This window comes from Ptychodera flava, unplaced genomic scaffold (assembly GCF_041260155.1).
Source record: "Ptychodera flava strain L36383 unplaced genomic scaffold, AS_Pfla_20210202 Scaffold_61__1_contigs__length_779756_pilon, whole genome shotgun sequence".
In the NCBI taxonomy this organism is placed as follows: domain Eukaryota; kingdom Metazoa; phylum Hemichordata; class Enteropneusta; family Ptychoderidae; genus Ptychodera; species Ptychodera flava.
The window spans coordinates 717,454-736,217 of record NW_027248383.1 but is presented as its reverse complement, the minus strand read 5'-3'; the positions used below and the strand labels follow the sequence as shown (position 1 = coordinate 736,217).

Below are 18,764 nucleotides of genomic sequence, written 5' to 3'. Positions count from 1 at the left end.
ATTGAAGTCAAAACATGCAACTTTTCCCGCCTTTTTGTTGAAATAACACAATTCAACCGTCAAAAAACCACTCAAATAAGCTTCAGTTAGTGTGTTAATGTTTGTCTCATTAATATCGATTATATTGACAACAAGAACTAGAGTGTATGCCTCAAGTCAAACGAAAAAGTCTCAAATGTGGCGGGACTCACACTTTAAGCTTGGAGTGTCACACAGACAGACCAATGCTTTCAGAAGAATCTTTGAAATCCTCAGATAATTACTTGGGATGCATGTCAAGTTGCTGAGGTGAAATATTTTATACTGATAAAAATTTGGTGTGATGTATCTATCTAGTAACTATGTCCTTGGTAAAACTTGCAAGTAAAATACTCTGCTTGAGAGCCCTTTTTAGTCCCCACGGACACTGTCCGGGGACTTATAGGTTTGGTCATATCCTTGTGTGCGTCCGTCTGTCCGTCTGTTCACGCAGATATCTCAGACATGCCCTGGTCAATTTCTTTCAAACTTTGCACAAGGTTAGTACCTTACCCCATACAGATGCTCGCACTCTATCTATTTCTTTCTTAAGGGATTTAGTGTCACGAACTGTCAACTCGGGATCTAATGCTTGCAAAAAATGCATCAAGTGGGTAACAGTGAGCTTCTCAGCATGGAAAAACTCGGAGAGTTCTAGCACTAATCCATTTGTCACGTGGCATTCCCTGGCTAATGATGGTAATTCACTAAAATCATGCACATGTCTTCGTTGAAGCCCTAAGCTTGCTGAAAACTTGCCTATGTAGTTGACATCTATTGCTATCTGATCATAGAATTCCACTCTAGACTTGTCTGATAGACTGACTGCCCTATCTACTGCATTCCTGATGTGTAACTGAAAGCGATGACGAGGGTACAGATAAAGTATCGCTCAAAGCTTCGCTTTTTTAGCCTCATTATCGTTTCCGTATCGTTTCCGCATCGCCCAACCCCCAATCAAACATTGCTCACTTGGTTGTTTCGTATCGTTTCCGCATCGTTTCGTATCATTTCCGTGTCGTTTCACTAGCGCATCGCCTCATTCCCGCCCATAAAGGTGTGTCTTGCGGATATGACATCAAAAAGGACTCTTCTATTAGGGAAGAGGACCGAGGATTAAAAATACCACAAATAAGTTTGGTTTTACTTGCAGTTCCATCACTTGAACTTCCATTCTCCATTACTTGGTTATCCTTTATTGCTTTCTTTCATCAGTAAGGTAATCTATCAAACGTAATGGGTTTGTAAATGTTCGTGATATTTCCTAACCCCTTTCAACAAATAGTGCGCTCATCATGACGGTCCATGCTTTTGAATACAACACATGCATGTGGGAGTCAACCACCATCGTCGCATCGGACACTTCTATCGCATGACATGCTACTTTGTGTGTGCTTTGTTGTTGTTGCTGTTGATGTAATTTCATTATTTCCACAATTATTACATGGGTATCAAGGAGCAGAATGCTTCCAATGCATAGGGTTATTGTATTCACAGAGAAATTCACATGGAGCTCCAGTGGTTGTAGGAAAGCACAAAACAAAAGCATAGTATTGTTATCATATCAGGTACTGCAAAGTTACATCATGTGTAAATGGTCATGCTCTACGCTAAAAAAAATGACTGATTCGTATCTTCAAAGACAGGGAGAAAAAAGTCTGTGGTATTTTGCTATAGTTTTTGGTACACAATTTTCGTAAATTTAAGTAAAAAATCCTTATGTCAGACGAAATTTTTCCCTCACATTTGCAGCTGGAGAGTAGGCAGTGTAACCACAAGTCACAGGCAGGCCAGTGGAATCTGGCGGGGCTAGCAATTTCTTTGTCTTCTTGCCCGGGGACAAGTGAGTTTATGACTAAAAATGATTTGCTCATGAAATGTGTTTAGAAATGTTCCATGACGTCCAACATTCTTTACTTTGAATAACAGAGTCACATCAGTTGCACATCTTTATGTTTTTAGTAAAATATTTGCGTGGCTAATCAATTTTTGCTGTGGCTAATGTTTTTTTTGCATGAATTAGCCACGCTAGCAGACCTAGGCTAATTCGAAAAAAAAATCCTAGCGCGAACACTGCTGCTGTGTCATGTACTTATCTCAACAACGATATTTAGAAATGTGGAGACATGGCACAGTGCATTTTTGTAAGAAAGATGTAATAAATGCAATGATTTTGTTGAAAGTTCTGAAAAAAATCTGAGCACAGGGGTCGACACGAGGTCGCGGCCATGTCGACCGACTCAATTTCTGCTTGGCTGCACGGAACTCAAAGACATCGGATATGAGCATGAAAAATCGATGTCATTTCATCAAAAGTCAGTGAAAATTGAGAATATAGACAATATTTCATCTAGTTGAAGGTAAAAAATCGGTTAATAATTTATGACTTTGAATGTCTCGGACGATGTGGGTACGTGATTTACAGTGATCGGCGTGGCGGGACACATGTAGGCCTACTCAGATTTATACCGTATTCACACGGTGCGATAGTTTGCCTAAAATTAATTTTATTTTTGATGGATAATTGGTTGCGGAGTGTAACTCTATAGTATGAATTGTGTAGCAATTATTGAAACACTTGGAAGTTCCCGTTATCAGACTGTTATCAAATCAATGTGTTGTGACTAAAGGTCATGGACTTCCTTCTACGTCATAATTTATTCACTTCAATCGAGTTTAAAGGTCACTGTGAAAAGCGTTAGGAGAATTCATGGCGGCATCAGTGTATGTTTTAACCTAGTATATGATACACTGCAGTTATTATTTTAGCAATTCTCCTTACTTTGTACGGCCAGGTTTTTCTTGTGCGCTTTCACTGACGTACATCTACATGTATTTACGCGTAAAATACTGATTTCAGTCATATAAAATGGTCATCCGCAGACAGTACCACACATTTTTGGGTTTCTAGTCAGCGGAAAAGTTGTCCCACGTCATTTTTTGACACTTGTCTCATCGGGCAACCGGTACTGGTGTTTCAGTTGCAGTTGCCCGAACGCGACTTTCACTTGCAACCGTTAATATCTGTCCCTGGCAGAGTGCTATCTTGTTACAAAAATGTTCGCAAATAAAACGGTATACAAACTTCATATCAAATAAAAGCAATTTGCAAAAGTAGTGAATTATAATCACAATTGTTTCAACTTTGTTCCCATTTTTGTGTGTTGAAGCAACATTTCATGAATGGATAATGTCGGACACATGTATTTGATCTTTCATTTTGTATACCTTTACTCTCAAAAACATCGGCAATGCCAGGCGGCGAAATTTCCGAAGACGGCAACTTTGCTGTTGCATTTTTGAGTGAATATACCGTGGCCAATTGGGACCATGAAATTGACTTGATACGATGCAGCGGCGATGTTTAGGCTGATACGATGCGGAAGCGATGCAAGGCTGATACGGAGGCGGTAATGAAACGATATAGAAAATAAACAAACTGAGGCGACAGCGATGTCGGAAACGATACGGAGGCGATCTAGCAGCGATGCGGAGGCGATCAGAGGCGAAGGCTTATGCCATACTTTATCTGTACATTGGAAATAGCATTCCAAGCCAAGTGCATGCTTTGTCCCAAGATGAACCAGACTGTGTCATCAAGGCATAAACTTGCAGAAGAAGCCGATTAGTAAGCGGCAAATCTGGAAGTTTTGGGCGCCTACCTCTACCCCTAGCTAGGAAAACAGTCCTAAGATTAAGCATTGTCTCATCAGCTGAAATGTAATAAAAAAATTATTAAAACTATGCCATTAATCCAAAGGACCAAGTACAGATAAAATTTCAACAAGACAGAAACTGTCAATACAGAGGCCAATTTCAAAGAAGTGTTGTGGGAGTGGGAGCACACAGCTACTCCAGTCATCCTATTACAAGAGTTCTGGTTGCAGGATGCATATTTTGTATCAGTTTCTAAAATATCAAATGCATGTTTAATTAATCTAATTTGGTAATAATCTTTCACAAGTATGTCCAGGATGTCCATGTCTCGAATAGTTTAATAATTATACTTTCAAAATTAATTTTTTGTAACATGGGGAAATCAATTTAAACTTCCAAGCTTTCACTATTTTTTTCTCTATTCTCAAAATATTGACCGATGTCTTCGAAAAAGGCAGTGAAAATATGATTGCACTTTTTGGCCATCGCATCGTGTGATTCGATTCTGTTGTCAAGTTGACTGATGAACGCCATCTTTGATATGTCAGAGATAACATATATCCGATGAAAATCACGCATTTGTAGAAAGAGTCGATAAATAGAGTTAAAGATAGCTCACACTACGTCTTGGCATCACTTCTAATTTTTTTCCGGATGATATTCAACTTACTATCGTATATATGCTCCCCGGTACTCGAGCCCGCTCAACTCAGATCGGCCGACAACATAGCCAATTAATCAATGAGTGCATGACAACATACACACAGATCTTACAGAGGTAAAAATTGTTTCACATTAGCGCTCCTAAATCAGAAATTATTACAGAAAAATACCATAACATATCTTCGAAACTCTTTATTTCATAAAATACTCGCATATTTCGGAAAACTGTGTCGTTAACAGACCCATTTTAGGCGGTGACTCGCAATGGCGATCGCTTTCTCTTGCCCCGCTGGTTTCCGCCATCTTTGACTCAAATAGTCTCACATACATAGCACCCTTTTTGGCAATGGCACTGCGTGTTGATCGTAGTTTGTAAAAAAACGAAGTTCATAATTGAAAAGGTCACTTCATGAACTTTTTAAATATATTTTTTCCCTTGGATGTAGTAAATTGTGGACGATTTGCGGACGTTTTGAAATTTTTGAATCGATTTTTAGCCATGAAATCGTCAGTGTTGAAAGGAAAAAAACACACGAATCGGCAGCTCTGAATTCTGTGAAACTGGGCTTCCGCTGCCGCTCGCAAATTAGTAAATTGAGAAAAAAAATCTGCCGTTTACGAAATATTTTCACACCGCATTCGTATTTTTACGAGAAAAAATACAGGCTTAGGACATATGAGGATTCGCGTCATAACGTACAGCGATATTCTCGAAGGAGCCGATTGAGACAACCTATATATGAGAATGACGTCATTCAAAATAAGAGTCTTTATAACAAATATTTTGACTGGTCGTGAATGTGGACTATTCACATTATCAGCCAATCATATCATCTCTGAGTCATGCTCCTTCCGCTGTAAATGCACAGCCATGTTTTTGGCTGGGACATCCCAACGCAGACAAGCATACGTCTTGTATACCATCCAAAATGCCACCTATATTCTCCCTGTACTCTTAACTATAATGTTAGGATTCTCCGTTGAAAGTAAAGATATGACTTTTACTCTACCGGTAGTTGGATTGTCATGTAAATAAATAGGTAATAAATCTCTTCGAAGTGTTGTATAAAGTTATGGTTGAGCTTACGTTCACAAAGCTAAAAATCATTGCCTGATGAACTAGACAAGGTTTTCCTGTCACACAATCTCTAGGTCTGTACAATCGAAAGAATGAGACAAACTAAAGGTGTTTGCTTTGTATTATGAACGTTTATAACACTATAAAAAGAAAGTACGGCAGCGAAAATCAGCACAAAAAATGAGACTTTTACTAAAACGTACTCTTCAACCGTTCAATGCAGAAAGTTTATGAAATATTTCCAAACCTGTGTACGTTAGTCAAAATTGGTCTGATATTGCCAACAAACACTGCTGCTTGTGAAATGGGCTTTTCCAGGTACAACAGAATAAAAACGAATCCAGGGCTAGGCCGAAAGTTAGCATACTTAGTTTAATTATGACAATTGCAAGAGAGGCGCCATCTCTGAGGAACATTGATAAATTTAAGTGCAAGAAGGCATTTGCAGTGTGGTGTTCACTAAAACAAAGGAGAATTATTGGCTCAAAATCTACATGTATTGGTATGTCCAGCAGTAGCACATCCAGTCTTTGCACTGTCTTGGAGAAGCTCATTGACCCTGCCCAAAGACTGGTAAACCACCGAAATAGCATTTACTAATATTTCATCAAATTTACTAATAATTCAAACAAGGATTTGTAAATTTACTATTATTTTTTAAAATTCAGAGGAAACCCAGTAAACATGGTAATGATAACCGCTGTTTGCCAATCCAACACCGAGCGCAAAGGTGATACAGAACATCGTTGCAATCCTTGATTTTGTAGAGTGCCTTCAGTTTGCTGTCCCGCACGCGTACGTGCGTGATCATGGGGATAAAGTTAATTTTTTTTAAATTTTCATTTCGTTAACATAATAACCACTCATATCAACAGAAAGCTGAGATAATTGTCTTTCATCTAAAACTAATTTCATAGAAAACATCAAAAATATAAATAAGTTGTGAGGGTTTAAAAATCTGACATTTTTTATTTTTTCATCAGTGGCTACATTGTACACCTCTTTCCACTATGCCTTTGGGATACCCAATAAAAGCCTGTCGATTTGATGCATTTTGCACGATCAGGACTCTGCCTCAGCCGATTTTCAGTGCAGTGGCGTTCCAACGCATAGGGCGATACTATTCGTTAAGGGGCAGAAATCAGCACGTGTTGCAATAAAAAGCCACTAAAATTAGAAATGTCATATGGACATTCCCATAGAACAAAGAGAATTTTCCCCACTCCAGACATGCCGCATATCAGATCTCGGGGGAATACTGTTGTTGCAATTCAAACTGGATTAAGTAAGCAAAGATAGAGTGCGTATCGTTAACTTCAGTTATCACGGTAAATACAGGGGAATGTTGATAACAACACCAAGCGGTCGTCTACATGAATGCTGCTCTCTTCCCTTTCAGTCCATTGAACATTATGGAATACGATTTTCATTATCTCTGGTTTGTGAGGCCGGAAATATTTCTACTCTATTTTTGTCTCGAGTAGACTATTTTGTGTTCTAAATTTTAGCATGGCTGGTAAGATTAGTGCTTGTGACAGAAAATCCATGGCTTCAAATAAAGCCATGCTGATGGTTTGTAGTATTCCACAGAATATGCAGCGTTTTGTGACGCAACTCGCAACATTGCGCCAAAGGCGGGAAAATAGAGAAAAACTAAAATTATCAGCCAATAGTATTTCACTTTGTCTTTTCGTCATCGACTTTGAGTGTGAATTGCTTCCGACCTAGCGATCACGTGAACGGATAGCGTATCCCGTATGTCTCCATCTGTAGCCAACTTTTCTACCTACACGCTGTGTTATTACCGTAACATTTGTTGTTCCGCATTACTTCAATTTACTTTCTGGTAATGAAAACAATTACTGACACCCTTTCCCAAATATCACTGTGATTCACCATCAGTTTGTCACAAAGATTGCGAAGGTTTTGCGACAAAATGCACAATTGTACCAGTCATTACATGCCAATAAGTTTCAATGAGAACACGGCCGTAGGCAAACTTCTCCGCTTTGCGACAACTCGGCTCCGAGACAAAGTTGGCCTCTCTGTATGTAGGGGTGTTGAAATTGGTCAAATTCTAAAGACTTTATTCCATCTAATTAATTTCAATCCCCGACTTATGTAAGTTTGGCGAAACAAAGGTAGTGTTGAGATGGGTATTATGGTGTTGCCTGAATATACTGTGGGCATGTATACACTAACGCAATTCCTAGATTCCGTATACTCTGTTTCATCAGGCCCATCCTCCCTCCCTATAATTTCTCACGAGTCCCTGGCACGCGGCACGCGGCATGTGGCACGTGAATTAGGCTTACCCTTTTATTTGCAAACAATTCTGTTGAATTACAACCTGCTTAATAAAGATCATACTCTGAACCATAATCATCACTGGAGTACTCATCTAAGCCCAAGGCTTGTATGGCATTACCAGCTGACAATACCTCAATATTGTATGATTCTCAGGCTGATGAAACAGTAGCTTCAGAAACTACATTTGCAAAAACTATTTCTTCAGATGTAGCTTCAGAAACTACACCTGCAGAAACTATTTCTTAGGAAACAACATCTGAAGAAAGTAATTCAATAATTGTAATACGTTCCCATTAAAAAAAGCTAATCGTAATTTAAAAAATCATGTCGTACCGACAAAAATTTCTGATCAACGTCTGGCTGATACTGCTGAAATTTCAGTTTGTCTGTTTCAAGACCTCTCCTCAGAGTTACCGACTATCAATTCCCAGTGTGAAACTTTAATAGGGTAAATAGAAGACCTTTAGAGACAATTTGAGTAGACGCTACATCATACAAATAATTACATACTCTTTACATCCGCAAATGAAATTGCGTGGATTTGTTGTCCGTCAGCCTCTCAATCAAAAAGATTGAGAATACGGTGATTTATTTACGTAGTAAATCTTTGTGCGTGAAAGTTAACAATCAAATCTTTTCTCCTGATGAATATTTTGTTCTGATATCCCTCACAGTAGTCAGAGTTTTATTGAAACCCACACCGGCCAAGTGGGTACGCTCACTACATGCATGATATATCCATATTCAAAACATGATTTATCCCCGTACGTACGTGCACGATGCCGCAAAAGTAAAGCCTAGCTAAATTTTGTGATTGTCTTAAACTTTAAAAAATGTTGGTCTTGGTAAATGATTTTGAAGGATCAGATTAACGATGTATCAAACTTCAATACTCGGCCTTCGAAACAACCACAATACACATCATATGGTAAGTATTTTCATAGAACGGCGGGCTGGTGCAAACAAATTCAGTGGCAGTGAAACTCCACAAAAAATTGTCAACCCCAACAAAGTTTTTTTTTGCACTGAGTAAACAATTCTTACTCATCGTAAAGACTGTTCAAATTCACGATCTGCAAAAGGGAAAACAAATCAAAATTCCAATCACTACACGTAATGCTATGGCACTTTGCTCAGACACAGCATGTAATCTACAATGCATTGTTTTATTGCAGCAAATACCGAGGCAACATGTTTGTGGGAACTCACTAATGCCTCAAAATATGAGGCACCAGCAATGTGGCAACACACTGACAACTCAAATGGCACATTAACACCCTTGTGTGATTGCATCTATTTTTCTAAATGTTGATGTTGCTGTTCTAAATGTACCAATTGTGATCAACTGTGAGCGAGACCGTATCATTGGCGGTATTTTTTTCAGTTTTAGTCAGAAAATCATCTTCTCAGAAATGGCTTGTCCGATGGCTTTGAAAGGTTGAATTCATGTTCGTTGGGATGACGTCAGTCAAGTTTGTACAAATTGTAGTGATATTTTCATATTTGTAATTTTGGGGTAATCTCTCCAATTTTTAGTCAAAACTCTTTTTTCTCCCAAACCTACTCACCTGATAGCTTAGCAACCTAATCCTGCCAGATCTGTACTGTAGATAACCAGGATATATAACAAATCACACCATGAAAAATATCTATTAACTATAAGAACTCTTATATGTATGCAAAAATACCTGAATTAGGTTGTGGAGTTTTACTTGAAATGTTTGTAAAACCTTCGAAAAAGGAAGCCTCTTCTTGTGATGTTCTGAGATATGAGAAAAAATTGAGTAGAGTCCTAAATACAGGATGGAAGGTGATGTTTTAGTGATAAAATGCCTGTAAAACACACATATGTTCAAAATATCATAAAGTGTCCACCTTTTACAACAGGATCCTCTGCATTGATGTTACATCCATCTATGCGCATGTTGACATCAGAAACTGTCAAGGCTGGATTATCAAACCCTTCTCTAGAATTCTGAATGGTATGCCTGATTTAGAGGAAGCATTTAATATATATTGATTCATCTCAAGATTTTTGAAATTCTATCATTTTATATTAATCTTCAATGTGAAGCATATTCAGAATCATATGTGCAAACCAAACCAAACATTCAGCTAAAAGGTTTAATAAAAGGGTATAAATAATAGGGTATAAAGGGTTAATCATAGACGTATCTGAAAGCAAAGGTTATCTTAAATTTTCCTGTTGTGTAAACAATAATATTATAAAACACATGACTCATTGTGTGAGTTTTTTTACTGTCACTTGCTCATATGCCTCTGCATGCTCTTTTTTTCTCCAAAACATAGAGGTAAATGACACAGAGACCTATGCAAAACCAGTTGAGAGCAGCAGACACCTTTAAGGTGATACTGAAGTATTCAAAGCACGCCTTGGTTGCTATCGTTGACAACGTTCAAAATGCGCACTTTTGCATGTGCAAATCTTACCGTTCCATTGTTTTCTGTGGATTTTCGACTCCCGGTATTTTGAAAATGCTCAAAATCTTTTAACTCTCTCAATTGTATTTACCAATTTAGCTGACTTTTGGTAGGATTATTGAAGTCATACATAAGAATATAGATAAGCATGCGTTTCTAAAATTCCGGACTGTTTATGACCTATCACTGTAAAACCCTTCAAAATTTCACAAAATGACACAGTAGATATTTTCCTGTTTAAAAGTCTTTTGTACTTGAACAGATAACCAAATCCATGCTACGGGCTCCAAACAGGTGTCTCATGTGTTACATTCTAAATTTTGGAAAATGTGATCCAAATTTGTAGGAGCTGAAATGTTTTAAAGTAGAGCTGTGAAATTTGTATATGTGTGACATCACTGACCAATCGCGTGACAAACCTTCGTCTTTTGGAATCGTATGATTCTGTAAATATTTATTATGCAAAGAAAACCATGTAAGCTTTGCTTTTGATTGATTTTAGAAATTACCCTTAGCAACCATTGCTTAGCAATTTGAATCCTTTGGTATCGCCTTAACTTATCTTAAAGAGGCACTACCACTTGGTAACATTTTTAAAACACATTTTTTTAATGCCAACGGTCGATATTTGATGTGGAGACTGCGCGCGGATTGCGAGATATCGATAAAACATGTCATTTCCCGAGCGTATTTTTCACATCCCGAAATTTTACGATCATTTCTGATTTTGACCCGAAATCCCCCAAAGGTTTGTTTTGTGCTGATTGACGATATTCTAGGGAGTCTATAATAACTTTGAACGACGCATTAATTTACCTCCCACTGCGAAGACTTTATATACAGCATTATGCCATTCGGCTACCTCAGGTAAGTTTTGTAAAACTTCTCCTTAGTTTTTGTCGTTTTCATTGTTGTAAATCAGTTGTACTATATTTTTAACCAATACCACATAAACATCAGTGTTTACGAGTCAAAAGTAGCTGCATCTGATGACTACATTTTGTCGTCTGCCACACAGTACGCCGTGCGCGTGGTATGCATAGACGGCAGCCGCTATGTATCAACCGTACGTAACTGTGCAGGTCACCTATGCAAATTCTGGTGAAATAAAACTTTGTTTTCCGTTTTTTCTCAGAGTCAGCAAGACTCGCCTTTCCCCCGGGAGCATGACCAATCACCAACGCGAGTGGGTACTGTGGCGTACATCAGCCTTAGCGTAGACTCGTACTCCATAGCTTAGTTGACAAAGGCCCCAGTGCCGAACGTTCGAAGTTCGAAGCTGAATTTAGGTGGGCCACCGGAATTCAAACTTTTACTTTTTTGAGGACATGTTTTATCGATATCTCGTGATCCGCGCGCAGTCGCCACGTCAAATATCGACCGTTGGCATAAAAAAATGTGCTTTACAAATGTTACCAAGTGGGAGTGCCACTTTAAGAAAGCCCCAGACAATAGACTTTTATGTCACCACCGTGTACATATCTCTATCAATATAAGCGTACTCCCGCTCAACCAGCAAGTGAAAGTAAATAAAGGTGATTCAGTGTTTTCTCCAGGATGAGTGATTGCGTGAATTCCTTTCTTTATCAAACTCCCTTTCAAATAAGAGATTATGATTTACACTTCATATTTATAGGTAGTGTTTCCCTTTATGATAACTGCCAATGAGGTATCATCATAACGTTGATTATCTGTTGCCACAGTAGAGTGGTTCCAGCTCATATGTGCAGAATGATGTAATACAGCAGAAAAATTATCAACTAAAGTTTGCCTCCAGATTATAAAATTCAGTTTGAACTGAAGTGAATAAAATGCAAATAATATGTGTAGGCTTGTAATTTATTTGGAGAGAAAAGAAAGAAACATGAATATATTTTATCTGATTTTTGATCAATGCTATAACTTTATTTTGCCAAATCTGTGAAACATATCTTGCATAATTCATATTGGGGGGGGGGGGTTTGTGATTCATTTACTCTAGCAAGAGAAACCTGGAGAAAACACTTGTGATATAAGTCTACCACTGCCATAGCCTCTTTATAAAATTCCAAAACGCTGCACATGCAGCAATACGTATTTGATAAAGTTTTTAAACTACTTACCCAAATCCCTTTTTAGCAATTTCTGTAAGAGAGTAAGATACTAAAAATTAGATTAAATGACAAATATACAACTCCTCGTGCCAATCGAATTAAGGTATTTAGGTAATACACAGTCTAGTACATTAGTGAACACAACATTTTTATCCTGTACTACCATCTCATATCACCAGAAGGTGCTAAGGTAATGATCAGACTTAAGTGTGATGTGAAACCAAATTTGCTCTCATGTAGGAAATATTGTATGTAAATATCAATGATAATGAGGGCAAATGAAAAAAGGCTTCAGTGACACTTGCTTGCTATATCATTACGGGGCCATAAAATGCAATAAATCTTAGATGATTTTTGTGCATATAGTGCAAAACAGAAGCAAAGCTTGCAACAATTTAATCATATCAGAACAAATCATCTCCAGGTAGCGTCAAATCAAGTTTGAAACTGTCTGAATGGTACATTGGCAGAAAAATGTGTTGTAACCCTTTGCAGCCCATAGCACCCTCAAAACCATGTGTTTTCGGGTGCTTTGGCAGCACTCTCAAAGTGGTTGACAACGTTATTGCGTGTTCCCCAAGTGGTCCAGTCAGTTAAACCCCCACCTGCCTCCACCAGTTGACAGGTGATAGACAGGACCAATAAGCAAGCCCAACCAAATATCACTGTTCATCGTCAATCAGTACTCACTTCATTGTAGGTGATCCTAACGGATAAAATGCATTCATTAAGGGAGTGTGCTGTCGCAGTTTAATTGACACTGGCTCTAAGGTAACAACAGTTGCTGGTTGGTGAATTATTCGACATAAACAATATGATGCAGGGTTCTCAAATTTTTGAAGGAGGTGGAAATTTTAGAAAGTAGGTGGTTAGCTTCTGTGCGCAACCAGATTCCCTTGGCGGTGGGGGGGGGGGAGTGTTACGTATTTTTTAAAATTTGAATACATTTCTGAGCAATTTTACACAGTGTGTGAGAGGCTTTTCCAACATACACAAAGGGGAGGGTGTCAGGGAGGACATCCCCCTCCCTCTGCAGGGGTTTCATTAAGATCCAGCAGCCGGCGAAATTGACCGGTTACTCTCACGATTTTGCCGGCTACTTTTACTGAAAATTTGAACTCTTTCATCGCTAAAATATTTTTTACCTTCTGAAATGATACGGACAAGTTTCTCAAGCTGCGTCATCAAACTTTCCAACGGCTTTAACATGACACTAAATTTAGAAGACGAGCGATACTACGATCGCCTCGTACAGTTGTACTACGATGTAGCACGGTCTTGGGTTAGCTGCAGTACAGTAGCTCGAGGTTTTGCATGGGTATTTGGGTCGGGAGTTGCAAAACTAGACCTAGGCAAAACCTCGAGCTGCTGTACTGCAGCTAGGTCTTGGGTATACTGCCTCAATAAAAATCAGAATTGCAACGTACGATTCTATTGGCTACCTGAATTGCCGATTCCTATGAGGTGACCTATATATATACGCATCGTACGTACTACACCTGTCGGCCGTCGTTAGCTCAATTCAAAATGGTTGATGAACAAATGAAGACGGAAGCGATCGCAGGTCAAGCTTCTCAAAAACTACTTGTCTGATGCCTTTGATAATTGGTATACAGGTTCCTGGGGGTTCTCTTAGTGTGATATGGTGAAATTTGATGAAATCTTCAATTTTTGTATGTTTGGGTCAGTTTTTTGCCGTTTGGGTCAAAATATTTGTTTCTCAAAAGTTACTCATGTGATAGCTTTGATATTTGGTATACATTTTTATACATAATTATGATGAAATCATCAATTTTGTATTTTTGCAGCTAATTTTGCCATTTTAGGTCAGGCCATCCTGAAATGAGCTATCAAAGATCTCAACCTTCTTCATCAATACATATGTCACAAAAAGTTGCTCTCTACATAACACAGCAGAGCTCTGTCGACCATTGGGTCGCTTGTTAGCTCCCATAGCCATATGTATATATGTTTACAAGTTTACATTTTATTGAAAATCTCAATAGCCACTGCGCAGATTAGATGAAAATTAGCATGTAAGTACTTTGGGCTGACCTGAAATGATTGTGCACATCTTGGGTCAGTATCTTGGACTTGCTATTTTTCATGATTTTTTTTGTAATTTTCTCCCATTTTTGGTCAAAAAATCTTCTTCTCTGAAACCACAAGTCCGATTGATTTGAAACTTGGTATGGAAGTGCATAGGAGTGACCTTTCCAAAATCTGGGCAAATCGTGGTGAAATTTGCATATTTGAATTTTTGGGCTATTTTTTTCATTTTTGATCAAAACAATTTTTTGGACACGTCATGTGGCCTCGGTGACCTTTCACCTTAAATATACGTATTTGTCCATAACTCAGTAACCACAAGTGCTACACCCTTCATATATGGTATGATGGGACACCTTATGACGCCACATATTGTACCTCATTAATTATGCGCATAGCTAAGTTTGAGCGAGCCAATAGAGCTAAAGGTTTGATTTTTGGTATGTAGGGACAACTTAGCAATACAAATTTTTTTGACAAAATGTCATGTGACCTTGGTGACCTTTGACCTCAAATATACATATTTGTCCATAACTCAGTAACCACAAGTGCTACACCCTTCATATACCGGTATGGTATAATGGGACACCTTATGACACCACATATTGTACATCATTAATTATGTGCACATCTGAGTTTGAGCGAGCCAATAGAGCTAGAGGTCTGATTTTTTGGTATATAGGGTTAACTTCGCAAAACAATTTTTTGGACACGTCATGTGACCTCGGAGACCTTATGACGCCACATACTGTACCTCATTAATTATGTGCATATCTTATTCTGAGCAAACCAAGACGGCTGGATGTCTGATTTTGGTAAATAGGGATAATTATAGGATAGATATATTTTGACAAAATGTCATGTGACCTCGATGACCTTATACCTAAATATACGTTTATGTCAATAAATAAGTAACCACAAGTGCTATGTCCTTTATATTTAGTAGGATGGGAGACCTTATGACAACACACGCTTTACCTCATTAATTATGCACATATCTAATTCTGGGCAAGCGAATAGAGCTAGAGGTCTGATTTTTGGCATATAGGGATTAATTAGCAATACATTTTTTTTTTAAATGTCACGTGACCTTGATGACCTTTGACCTTGATTATACATATATATGCATAACTTAGTAACCACAAGTTCTATACCCTTCAATTTTGATAGGATATTAGACCTTAAGATGTCACATCTTTTACCTCATTTATTATGTGCATATGTATTTCTTGGCTGGCCAATACAGCTAGAGGTCTGATCTTTTTTCCTGATTTAGAACCATAACTTAGACATGCCTCATGTGTTTCATATTGGGAACAATGACATAGACCTATGTGCCATAGATCTCAACATATACCCTCCAGTGATACTTCTTAATGACCACATTTCCCTGCCCCATCGAGACTAATACTGCTATTACAAGTGGGGACTATATCATTGTCAATGACTTGTTCTCTATATACATGTCCCTTTTCTCACAAAAACGGGCTTAAAATTGCAATGTGAAAAATAGTGTTTCAGCTATATGTTGCACATTGCCTTCATGGTCTGTCTAATGCACAGTGAGTGGGGTTGCTGATAAATGCCGATAATACTAGGCGGTCATTATGTCCAAGCGCCATTTGCAGTAATTTTTCTTATTACGTCTAAAAGAAACAATTGTGAGACTAAGAGCTTCCTCCCCAGAACTCTGATTCACTCCCGGGAATAGGTTTCAACCCAGGCTTTGTCCTACAAAAATGTTCTGCTGCTCACTCTCCATGGCAGGGCTGTGTGTTTAACACCGGCTATAGGCCTCCAGTAGTTATGCATGTCCAGTGGAATCAGTCTTGTGGTTTAAGCTGTACCGGCGAACACAAATTGTGCAAATAAAGATAGACTTGCTTCAAGTCTGTGGGCATATAGGGAGGACCTAGGATCAAAACTGAAGGACTAATCATCAGCAGATCGACGAACTAATGGTAGACTGTTGCGTAGTCATGGGGCAAACGCCTTGCTTGACCAGCTACAGTAATTCAGCTGCTGAGGAAAGCCAGGCAACATGGATCAAGTCTAAGATAAAGGTTCAAACGATATGTTTCTGTTCGTGGCATGGTATTCACAGCAATTACATGTAGTGATCAAGGCCGATTTCCTATAAGCAGATAAGCGGCTATGTTTTTTTGTTTAACAGTCAGGCAAACCACTATCAGTCAGTGCAGCAAACGCTGTAAAAACTGCCATGCCATGCGAGTGACCGGAAGACAAGGGCGAGTGCTGCTAATTAAAGTCACGGTCTTTGCCATCCATTTACTCAGTTGTGGCTCGAAATACAGTTCAACTGTAACAAATAATTACATGAGGCACAGAGAAATCCCCCGTTCAATAACATTCGCACAGATTTTGTGTGTCAAGAGGTAACCAACGATCGATAGTACTCGGCGGTTCCACGATGTCACCGACGTTCATTCGCACCTCCGGGTGCGATGTTTCAATGTTCGATCATCTGGATCATGCCATGTTTGAAAAAAACATGGAATGGCAGAAAAATGCCCTAAGTAAAAGTCTACGAAGATGCAGGTTTATGATCAAGATTTGCTCACCATAAAATGCAAAGAAAATGTATGACTCTGTAACTGTTTCACTATCAGTATCACGAACACACGGTAGCAATCTTACATGGTTTTAGTTTTATCATAGAACAATTGGGTCCATGGTATTATTTCTGTTTCACAGTCCGTGTCATTCGATAAATAGTTAAGCTTACGAGCAAAGTCCCTTTTACATGTAAGTTTCACTATTTCACAGTAGTTCATTTTGGCGTGTGTTCGTCGTTATCCATTGTACTGAAGATTGTATGAAGGTTACAGGCCACTCACGCACTCTTCCAAACAATGATCTGAAGTAGTGTGTGCATTAATTTATTGTGTGTTGGGGTTCAACCATGGCAGTTTATTCAAATGCCCGGACACCCAGGCAAGCATTGAACATTTCTGTAAAGAGCAACAAGGCGCTTTTATATATCCTTTAAGCCATCTATAGTCACTATGTGGGTCTAATATTGATTTGACTGAGGAATTTTGCTACCGAAAAATTTGTAGAAAATGGGTGACTTTGTCCCTTTAAAGCGACAGGAAGCAAAATTTCACATAATGTGTTACTCTTATGGCTGAAACAGTTCACACCAGTTGATGTCGATGGACGTACTTCAAAGCAAATGCAGACAAAAGCAAGCAATGTTCAATGTAAATATGAAAAGTTGGTCCAGTCATACAACAAAAGTAGGTCACATCCAAGTTCTGAACTTATACTGCAGTCTATCCGGCAATTCTTAAAGAGACCATTTGAATGGTCGCGTTGTCAGAGTATACCTATGCAGAATACTGAGAAGACTGTTCAAGAGTTTCCTTTGAATTCAGACATTCAACCACCTAGTTATGCAGAGGCTATGAGTACGCCTACTGTGCTATATCAGCCATTCCTTCAACTGCCAACTTACAATGAAACTTTTGTGGTATAGTTTCCGCGGACTTCCCACCAGCTGCACTTCCTGAAACCATGAAAATACCTCTCTCAAACACACCTTCTCAACCTTCATCAACAAAGTGGTCCCGTGAAGGTAGTATATCAACACATCAAATATTGCGAAGTGGGCTGCCAGTCAACAAATCCCCATCAAAAACGCAACTGAAAGAAGACAAGCAAGCAGCAGGAAAGAGAGCTAGGTTAGCAAAGCAGAAACTTAAGTCTGTGACCAGTGAGAAAGAAAAACTAACAAGTCTTGTTGGAGTGAGGGTAAGAAGTATAATGCGAGAAAAAGAGGAGTTGTTAAAAACAGCAAAACAAGTAACCCTCAAAGCAATATCAGCAGCAACCAAAGACGCACAAAGGGAAAAAAGTATACTTCAGCTAAAGTTGGAAACAAAAACAAAAGGGGCTGATTCCTGGAAAGCAATAAATGAAATGATGGATGTTGCAAACACAAATGAAATGAAAGCAAAGAAAGCTGCAAAGAGCATGGTTACCCTTGGAACTTTGAAGAAGCAAAATGAAAATCTGAAGAAAAAACTGCAAAGACGAGAGAAGCGCATTGATAATTTGAAAGGCAGAATAAAGAGTGCAGAAGAAAAAATGGATGAGCTTGAAGACCAAGAAACTGCAGCAGTTGTCTTCTTTGAGGGAATTGTCGATTAACTAGAGAAAGAACTAGGTATGAGAGATGACAAAGAAAGCTCTTGAAACAGAAGATCTCAGCATTGGAAAAACTAGAGACTCAAGACTGTGGAATCTACAAACCGGAAGTACGTCTGACATACTACCATCTACTAACATTAGGAGTTTCATCAAATATAATTGAACCTGTTGTGAGATCTGTTCTGAAAAATCTTACTAGCATTAATACAGAAGAACTTGCTTTGCCAAAAAGAACCACTGCCCAGAGGATGAAAATTGAAGCAGGACACTTGGCAACAATA

At 38.6% G+C, this 18,764-nt stretch overlaps 1 protein-coding gene across 1 annotated transcript; it reads left to right on the top strand.

The window, feature by feature from the left end:
* Nucleotides 1–17,847: 17,847 nt before the first annotated feature.
* On the top strand, nt 17,848–18,483 carry LOC139128620 (radixin-like). The gene has a single exon (XM_070694360.1). It carries the CDS (start codon nt 17,848–17,850, stop codon nt 18,481–18,483), a length of 636 nt encoding a protein of 211 aa, XP_070550461.1.
* Nucleotides 18,484–18,764: the final 281 nt, after the last annotated feature.